The sequence below is a fragment of the Rhinolophus sinicus genome, linkage group LG02, assembly GCF_036562045.2.
Source record: "Rhinolophus sinicus isolate RSC01 linkage group LG02, ASM3656204v1, whole genome shotgun sequence".
Taxonomy (NCBI): Eukaryota; Metazoa; Chordata; class Mammalia; order Chiroptera; family Rhinolophidae; genus Rhinolophus; species Rhinolophus sinicus.
Genome location: NC_133752.1, coordinates 150,463,149 through 150,472,819, shown reverse-complemented (window position 1 = coordinate 150,472,819; position 9,671 = coordinate 150,463,149). Strand labels below are relative to the sequence as shown.

Below are 9,671 nucleotides of genomic sequence, written 5' to 3'. Positions count from 1 at the left end.
TGCGCCTCACGTAGCGGCTCTGATTCCGCGGCCGAGGCCCGGTGCTTCCTCCCACCTCCTTCCATCCCTTCCTTCTTGCTCCCCCTCCTTTCCGTGCTCCCTCCCCGGCGGCCGCGGCCTTTATTAGGGATTCCGCGGCTGTCGGTCCCGCCATCCATCCTGTCCGCCGGCAATTAGGCGGCCAGACAAAGAGCAGCTTCGGATGGATGAGGGTCCCGGCGGATCGGAAATGTGAAGGGTCAGCGCTGCCGCCCGCGGCGCACCCCGCTCCCCGCTCCGCATAATCACCGGCCGCCCGTCACTCAGCGGGCCGCTGGGGGAGCTCCCGGGTCCGGGCTGGGAAGAGGGCGGGGGTGGGACTGCAGCCTGGGCGCCTAGGGCTGGGCGAGTGCGGACCTGCAACAGGGCGCCTCCTGCGGGAGAATGGAGGACTGCGGGAGGGGGGTGCCCGGGGCACCCGGAGGAGAGCTGAGGCAGGATATGGCCCCAGGATTTCCCTGAAGGCGGGCTGGGGAACGGCTGCCTGCGGGGGCTTCCAGTGCGGAAGCGGGGACTCTAGCTGCAGGAAAGGGGAGGCTGGTGGCCCAGGCGCCCCCTGTTGGGAAGCTGGGGACAAAGGCCTAGGGCCTTGGGTCTGTACAAGTGGAACTGCCCGCAGGACGAGCCCCCTTAGGGAAACTGAGGGTCTGTAGCCTGGGGCGCCTCCTATCGGAGTAGAATAGTACTGCGTTTCTATACCCCAGGTCTTCTGCGAAATCCAACCCCACATCAAATCCGGAAAAGCTCCAAGGCTGGGCGAGTCAGAGCAGAGCCGAGAGGAAGTTCAAGAAGTCCAGGTTTTTTACCGCGGATTCTTTGGCGCTAGCTCCCTGCTGACAAATCAACATCTCAATCTGACAATTAGTGGTCGAGGTGGGGGAAGAGGGGCTCTCGCCGGCTGTACCGCTTAACCCTCCCGGCGGGAGGCAGAGAGGTGGGCAATGCTGGCAGTGATGAACGACTGGGGGGGAGGGGCGGGGCCCCGAGCGCGCATTCATTACTCCACTGACAGGCGGGCGGCGGGCCGCGAGTGGAGGTGCGGGGAGGAGGCTTGTGGCAGGAGGGAGAGTAAGGGAGGCATTTAACAGCCCCACCGCCTGCTCAGTTCCCGGTTCTTCGTCTCTACCCTGGTACCCGACTTCCTGAGCTCGGCCTCTCAGCTGTTCAGGCTGGCCCTGGTTGCAGAATTTGGGGAGCGGGGTCAGGATCTAAGCCCTCTCCTCATTTTAGGCGATTTAAGGCCTGAGATGTCAAGATAGGGTGTAGACACGCCTTAGGACTAGGTACTTCAGCCTGACCTGGGAGGAATTGTGCGTGTCTGCGCACACAGAGATGGTGTGTGTGACAGGGATTGATGGGTGTGGATCGCGCGTGGGGGTCAGTGACTGTGTGTGTCAGTGTTAGGGATGTGTCGGCCTCATCTTGTCAGTAGAGGTGTGAGCTGAGAGTGTCTGAGGATAAGCTGCTGCCTCTACCTGCATATCTGTGCCCCCCCCAGCCCACCACTTGCTGTCAGCTCTCTGTCTTCAGTTCTGTAGGAAATGGCAGCGTGCACAGTGACAGCTGAGGTGTGCAGCTAGGGGTGGGGGGATAGATATTAACTGTGAGAATGCTGGTCTGAACGACAGCTCCCTTCCACCACCTCCACCCCCAAACATCATCACTTTCCCAAGCTTCCCTAAAGTAGAGGATGTTTTTTTCCCCAAAGTCTGGAGACCCAGTTGTTGAGTCCTGGAGAAGAAAGTAGTTACTACCAGTTGGCTATAGTCCACACCCCTACACACACACAGTCTCCATCACATATACAAACAGTCTCTAATATAAGATGTGATCTCCAACCCATCTGGCTTCCCCAGGCTGGTGGAGGTCAGAGAGGAGGAGGTGGATCTCAGAAAGGAAAGGGGAAGATCATCAGACCTCCAAGAGAGCCCACCTCTTTGAGGCCTGGGCTAGAGGCCCCTTACCTTTTGGATCTCAGGTCTAGTTACTAGTTGACTTCTTGGGAGGATAATGCTAATTATATTCTAATTCCTCTCCCTAATAACTCTCATCACCTGGCTTTGTCTCCACTCTTCTCCCCCACTCTGAAACACACCAAAAGATTGAACTTGGCCTTCTTCCCAATACTGAATCTCCTGGGTCTATAAGGCAGAGAGTTGGGGTGATTCTGGATCTCTGGTCCCATGTTTTGTTCAGGGTGTCTTTCAGCCACTTTGCCTTTGTCTTGCTCTTCCTTATAGCTAGGGTATCTCTTGGAGCCTCTATGTCTTTGTTTCTTCAGCCCTCTTTGTGTTTCTGCATGTCTCCACATTTAGAGATATCTTCCAAATTTGTCTCCCTACCTTTAGGGGTCTCTGTTCCTCCGGGGCTTCTCCCTCCGAGAATACCCCAGGGCGACAGTGAACTCTATTGGAATGGGGAGAGGGAGTAGGGCTTCCTTCCTGCCCCCATTCAGAGGAGATTGCAATCCAAGGATGGCCACGGCAGTGTCAGGGCCGGCCATGGCCAGGTCTCTTCTCATTCAGGGCACAGGCGCCTGGTCGATGCCCCGCTGTCCGCCCCTTTCCAAGCCGCCCTCCTCAGGCCCTCGCCCCCTCTGCCCTCCTGGAAAAGGCAAATTTGACATTTTTAAATCCCGAGCCTTAGAGGGATCGATGCGGCCCGGGGGCCCCGCCCGGGGTCGATATTCCTGATTGGGAAGCGGCCGCTGAGCGGAGCCGGGGTGTAAATCACCCGGACTGGGGGAGGGGGCGCGGGGAGCCAACTGCATCCCAGGCGCAAGGAACCAGGCAGGGTCCCTGCCCCGGTGAACCCGAGAGCAGTGGAATGACAGGCCTTAGAGATCCGGACACAAGCCCGCCGAGGGGTCCCCTCCTCTCCCACCCGGCTCTGCCAATTCTGCGGGCGGGCACTGGTCTCGCTTCAGCGGCCGCCACTCTCCGTTGCCCCTGGAGCCGCCGGGGAGGCCGGTGTCGGAGCCAGCCATGCGGCGGCTCCTCTGCGGCCGCTCCCGCGGGGCCTGGGCTTCGTGGCGGCTGTCACGAAGCCGACAGGCCGATCGGGCCGGGAAGGGGTGGGTGGCGGGGGAGAGTTGTTGGTGGGGCGGGGGGAAAAGAAGGCTGGCGCGGCTCTAGCTCACAGTGGGAGCGCAACAGATGTTTGCGGAATGGAGGGACAGTAAAGTGGCATGTGGCACGGAGCAACACGCAGCCCAGGACTACAGGGCGCCCGCGGGGCAGAGGGTGGGAGTCCCGCCGTTCACTCAAGGGCGCTCTGGGGACGGCCCAGCTGGGATAGACTCCCCTCTCCCTGTGACCAGGGTAGTAAAGAACAAAAGAGAATGGGGTGAGCAAGGAAGTTTGCTGAGCCTCACCATGTTGCTCCACCTACAATTGCCTCCACTGCCCCTGTCTGCAATCCTCTCGCAGTTCTCTGTTGGGGAAACTGAGGAAGCGAGGCTGAGATGGGCCAGGACGGTTAAAAGCGGGATCAGCGACAAGGCTGAGGCAGCAGCCAGAATTCCGCGTGGGTCTCTGGATTCACCTGCCTGCCATGTCGGTTTGTGGGTAGATACACCACCACGCCCCCAGCGCAGCTCACAACCTCCTCTCCGGCTTCAGCTTGTTGGATCCCCCTACTCCCCACCCCACGCCAGTTTATAGAACAACAATTTGGGGAAAACAATTCGGGCCTAGTGACGGCCCGTAATTGTGACAAAGTGAGCGCGGGCGACTGGAGAGAACGCTAGGGCGGGAGCGCAGCGGGCCGAGGCGGAGGCAGGGGCGCCTCCCTCCCGCCCTGCCGCCCTCTCGTTCTCATTCCTGTCACCTTCCATCCCTCTCCCTGACTCTTCTCCAATTCTTCTCCCGGAGCCTTCCTTCGCTTGTTCCTCCATCGCTCTTTCTTTTCCTCTCAGTAACGGCTCTTCTTCCGCCCCGCCCCGCTGCAGCCCCTTTCCCGTAAGCGCCTTTTCCTCACTCACTTCTTTCTCTCTCCTCCGCCCTCTACTTGTTTCACCCTGGCTCCCACCGCACAATCCGCAGTCCTCGGCTCCTGAGATCGAGCGCTGAGACCCCTCTGTGGGAGGCCAGCGCAGCCCGGCGTTCCTGGGTCCTTCCGGCGGCCCAGGGTCCCGGCAGCCTGTCCCCTCCTTCCCCCACCCGCTGCTGCCTCCTCCGCCCCCCTCCCTGCGCCCAAAGCTAGTTTGTTTGTCCAGCGGCGCCCGCGCTGCTGGAGCTGTTTGCCAAGCTTAGCGCACCGCCACACAGTGCCGACCCAATTAAGTCTCATTCATTATTCAGCACCGGGGTACGTCCCCGCCCCCAAGTGGCGGCTCCCTTGTCGCTTTGGGACCCTTCCCAGTCTTGGCCCTTCTATGCGCCCTAAGGGGCAATATGGAAAGCTGCCTTCCCTCCCCCGGCCGGGATAAGGATTAAGGAGGGGGTGGGAGTGTGGAGAGAACAGAAACACTGCCCATTGGGGAGAAGCCACTGGGGTGAGGCTCACCAGGCCCATCCCACCCCAAATCAAGGCTGGGAAATCTTGGAGATCCAAGCTTTTCCTATACAGAGGAGGAAACAGGCCCAGAGGAGGAAACGGCGTGACTTGTTGGCCAAGGTCACGTAGCAGAACCAGGATTGGAGCCCAGGACACTGAAATGAAGGCATTTTACATCCCAGCTCCACCCCAGCACTGAGGCAGGAGGAAGGCAGACAATTCTCTGGCTGTGGCTTTGCTCTCCTGGTGGGATGCCCTTCACCCCCTTTGCTCCTGGTTCTCTCTGCCCCCCCTCCCCTCAGACCTGGCGGGATACAGCAGATACGGAGCTCCTGCTGGATCGGGAGTCTCCTCAGGTCTCAAGCTCAGGTCTAGGTGTAGTTCCCCCTGACTGGCAAGTCTGGAGACAGGGCAGTGAGGCGAACTTGGATGTGTGTGTGGGTCCCTGTCTACAGCCTGTCCTTGGTGTCTCTGCTTTAGAGGAATTGGAAGTAGACCCATCCAAGGCAGTCTTGAAGGCAAGCAGAGAGGGGAAAGTGCAGCCTGAGGTGAGAAAGGAGTCACCCTCCCCTTTGTGGGCGTGGAAAGGGACGATCAAAGGCCAGTTTTTTGTGTTTATAGGGGACTGCCGTGGGCTGTTTTGTCGGCTTCGGGACAAGGTGAGTCTGAGGATCCGCCCCTCCCTTCCGTAAGTAGCAGCGCCACCTGGCGGTCACGTTAGCGCAGTTCAGGTGCCCTCGGCCTGGAATGGGGTGCTGCGCCCGCCGGGAGGCTGGATACGCCCAGAAAACCTTAATCTGAATTTACCCCCAGAGGGCGGGCGAGAAGGGCCTGAGGCTGAAAGGTAATCCTGAGGGGGCTGGGAAGGGCCTTGGGGAGGGGCCTGGCCCCAACCGCCCGACTTCCGTGACACAGCAAACACAGAAAGACAAAGTCCATTTGGATGGAAATGTGAGCGGAGTGAAAAAGGCCATTTTGACTCTAGGGTCCAAGGAAATGACTAGTGTGACGGCCTGGGAGCCAGAGTTCCCAGGCACGGCCGCTCACCTTGGGACTAGCAGGTAATGGTTTGGACTAGCAGGTGGTCATGAAGCCCACTCTAAGTAGAGGGGAGACTAGCAGGCACACTTTGGCATCTGGTTTGATATTCTGGGGGTTTATCTGGCTGCTTTGGGGAGACTTTTCAAGTATGCCCTGGCAGGAGGTGGTTGAACTGTGGGGTGCCAGGGTAGGTCAAAATGTTTTCCAGAGCTGTTTAAGTGGGGGGAATTCAGGACCTCTTTCAAGTTTGACTTGTGGGAAGATTTAATGGCCTAGAGAGCTGGGAAGGCTGGAGAGGGGCTAAAATCTTGGCCAAATGTATGAAGGCATTCATAGTTGGAGTTGAGTTGGGGGTGGAGGGGCTGGGCAGGGGCTTTCAAAATGTGTAGGAACTTTAGAAGGGCATTTGATTTACTCTACTCCCCCATGAGTCATTCCTGGGGTCAGTGGTGTGAGGGGCGGTCTAAAATTCAAGCTTCTGCTTTTTTTTTTTTTTTTTTTTGTCTGGGTGCTAAGTTCTCAGTTACTCAACTGAAAGCATTTAAAACGTTCTTCTCCCCTAAATTTGGAGTTGCTGTGGTTGTAAAAAACAGACATGAGGTGCCACAAAGGGTATGGGAGAACCAGCATTTCAGGGACACTCAAGAAGATCTGGACTCTATTGTTGGAAGGGGAAATGGTTACTGTGTTGGGACCTGGATATAGTCTTACAGCTCCTTTTTTCCATCTCTTAGGGTTTAAGGATAACTCTGGGGCCATGATGGCTATGAGTTTCACAGTGGACCCCAGATTTCTGCACTATGAGCAATGTCAGGTGCCACTGGACTTGTTCTGAGACCCCTTCCCTAAAGGATGGCCAAGGGGCTCCTGGTGACCTATGCCCTCTGGGCTGTAGGGGGCCCTGCTGGGCTCCACCACCTGTACCTGGGACGGGACAGCCATGCACTGCTCTGGATGCTTACCCTGGGTGGGGGTGGCCTGGGCTGGCTCTGGGAGTTTTGGAAGCTACCAAGCTTTGTAGCTCAGGCCAACAGAGCCCAGCGGCAGAGGCAGAGCTCAGGACAGGGGACACCCCCTCTGAGTCCCATTCGCTTTGCTGCCCAGATGATAGTGGGCATCTATTTTGGCATTGTGGCTCTCATTAGCCTTTCCTTCATGGCCAGCTTCTATATTGTGGGCCTCCCACTGGCAGTTGGTTTAGGGGTCTTGCTGGTGGCTGCTGTTGGCAACCAGACATCAGACTTTAAGAACACTTTAGGGGCGGCATTTCTTACTTCCCCGATCTTCTATGGCCGCCCCATAGCCATCCTGCCCATCAGCCTGGTGGCCAGCATCACAGCCCAGAAGCATCGCCGCTATAAAACTTCAGCTGGGTCAGAGACGCTCAGTGTGCGGCTCTACCGCCTAGGCTTAGCTTACCTCGCTTTCACGGGCCCGCTAGCATACAGTGCCCTTTGCAACACAGCTGCCACCATCGGCTATGTGGCAGAGACCGTGGGCTCCTTCTTGAGTTGGTTCAGCTTCTTTCCCTTTCTTGGCCGCCTCCTGGAGTCTGTCCTCCTTCTGCCTTACCGAGTCTGGAGGCTGCTGGTGGGGGATCCTGGCTTCAGCAGCAGCTACTTCCAGGAATGGGAGAAGCTCTATGAATTTGTTCGCAGTTTTCAGGATGAGAAGCGTCAGCTGGCTTACCAGGTAAGGTTTTATTCCCTCTCATTCCTCTCTGGGATGGCTTGGGGAGTTAGGCTAAGCCTCATTGGAGCTGGTGTCCTTTATGTGGAAGCACTGGTTTCATGTCTGCTGGGTCAGGCCCCAGAAGGGTGTCCTGGCTTCTCTGGGTTTCTCTGCAATGGGTGAAGATGCAGAGGCCCTAATAGTGAGTGGGGAAAATATGTGTATATTATTTATTTTTTATCGAGGCATAACAATATAAAGCACACTCATTTTATGTATTTACCTATGTAATCACCATTCAGATCAAGGTATGGGATATTTCCTTTCCTAAAAAAGTTCCCTTGTGCACCTTCGCCATTCTATATTCCTTTCTGTGGAAGTAACCTTTATTCTGTTATCAGAGGTTAGTTTTGTTCATTCTTGAGTTTCATATGAATGGAATAATTTAGTATGTATCCTTTTGTGTCTTTCTTTCATTTAACATTATGTCTGTGAGATTTATTCATACTGTTGCACACAATGATAAATTGTTTGTTTTCATTACTGTATAGTATCCCATTGTATGAATATACCAGAATTTATTTATCTACTCTGTTAATGAACATTTGGTTGGTTTCCAGTATGGGACGATTCTGAATAAAGCTGCTATGAACATTCTCGTACATGTCTTTGGTGGACACACATGTGTATTTCTCTTGTAAGGAGGAGATCTTGTCAGGGATGTAAAGTTCCAGGTTGGAAAATGGGCAGCTGTGCTTAAAGGCAAATCCTGCTTCTTGCCATGAGATTCAGAGCTTGTTCAGTCGGCTGGAATTCTAATCTGAGGCTCTGGACCTTTTGCACTGGCAAGTAAAAGCCAGCCCCAGAGATATAACAGCCTGGCTTAGCAAGGGAGCAGGGAGAGACCCAGGTGCCCTGACACCTTATGGAATTCTAATTTGTCAGCTTCTGTTTCCCTAAGGTTTTGGGCCTCTTAGAGGGGGCAACAAATGAAGAAATACATCGGAGATACCGGGAGCTAGTGAAAATCTGGCACCCAGACCATAACCGGCACCAGACAGAGGAGGCTCAGAGGCATTTCATGGAGATCCAAGCTGCATATGAAGTCCTGAGTCAGCCTAGGAAGCCCAGGGGATCCTGAAGGTGGGAAGACACTTCCCCTTAAGGATCGATCTTCCTGGCAGAACTGGACAGCTTGTCCCAGCCCAGCTTTGCCCACGCAAGGCACCCAACAGCGTTAAAGAAACTGTCTGCTTGTAGTGCAGAAGAGAAAACCTTAAAGATGTGAGAAAGCTATTGTGGTGGAAGAATGTATTTATGTATTGAGTTTCGGAGTGCTTGGCTATTGTATTCCTGACTGTTTTTTCTTGAAACCATATAGTACAATGAAAGACATATTATAAAACCAATAAAATATCTTTTATGGAATATACCACCTTATCCCACCCCTGGTACATTGATGAGTGAGAGAGGAAGGTTATTTAACTTTTTTTTTTAATGTGCAAAGTACTGGGTTAGGAAATTGAAGGAAAAATATGAAGGTTCTAATATTGCACAAGCTGTCATGTGACAAGAGGGACTTGATCTATTCTGCGGATTAGTGAGAGGTAAGACTGGTGTTAAATTTCAACATTTCAGAAAAATATTTAAATTCCATTTATAGGAGAACTTTCTGGGAGCTACACTTTTCCCAAGAAGGAACAAGCTGCTGTGGGAATAGCGGGTAATCCCCCATCAGACGCTCTTCTGCTTGGAGGAGTATTGTGGAGAACACTCTAACCTTACACGGATGGTTGGATGGGTTGACTTTTCATATCTTCCCAAAACTTGGGATCTGATTCTGAGCTACAACACCCTGGGAGCTTACAATCTGGTGGGGGATAATAACACAGGTACACAGATATCAAAGTCCGTCTTGTTCAGTGTTTTAAACTAAATGTCGTAAGAGGTATAAATAGAGTGCATTGGGATATTGGAGAAGGGACAGATGACATTGTTTTACGGGGACTCATGGAAAAGTCATGATTTTATATCTCATATGCCCTTATGGGGACTTGGGCAAAACCCGAGGAAACCAGTAGTTTGAGAATCTCAAGGGAGCCTTATTTAATTCCCAAGTAACTAGCCAAGTGTGGAAGAAACAGTCTAGGATGCAGAAGAAGACTGGCAAGCAGGCACACAATTTTAAAATTATATACTCGTACCTTTACTCCAGCTTTTTTGCTCTTCTTTGTGTGCGTGTGTGTGTGTGTGTGTGTGTGTGTGTGTGTATCATACTTTTTTCTGGAAGTTAACTCTGAGCAGTGTCTATAGTTTTAAAAAGTAGAATTATTTTGGCTAGTAGTCTGCAAATTTCAAAAAGGTTTGGATCAATTGAGAACAATGAAATTTGTAGACTTTTTATTTTGCATTCATATATAAAA

General features: G+C 53.7%; 1 protein-coding gene across 1 annotated transcript; it reads left to right on the top strand.

The window, feature by feature from the left end:
• The first annotated feature begins 5,440 nt into the window (after window positions 1-5,440).
• Window positions 5,441-8,688, top strand: DNAJC22 (DnaJ heat shock protein family (Hsp40) member C22). The gene is made up of 3 exons (XM_019724652.2): window positions 5,441-5,597; window positions 6,312-7,269; window positions 8,210-8,688. Exons 2-3 carry the CDS (start codon window positions 6,430-6,432, stop codon window positions 8,387-8,389), a joined length of 1,020 nt encoding a protein of 339 aa, XP_019580211.2. The 5' UTR covers window positions 5,441-5,597; window positions 6,312-6,429; the 3' UTR covers window positions 8,390-8,688.
• The last annotated feature ends 983 nt before the right edge of the window (window positions 8,689-9,671 follow it).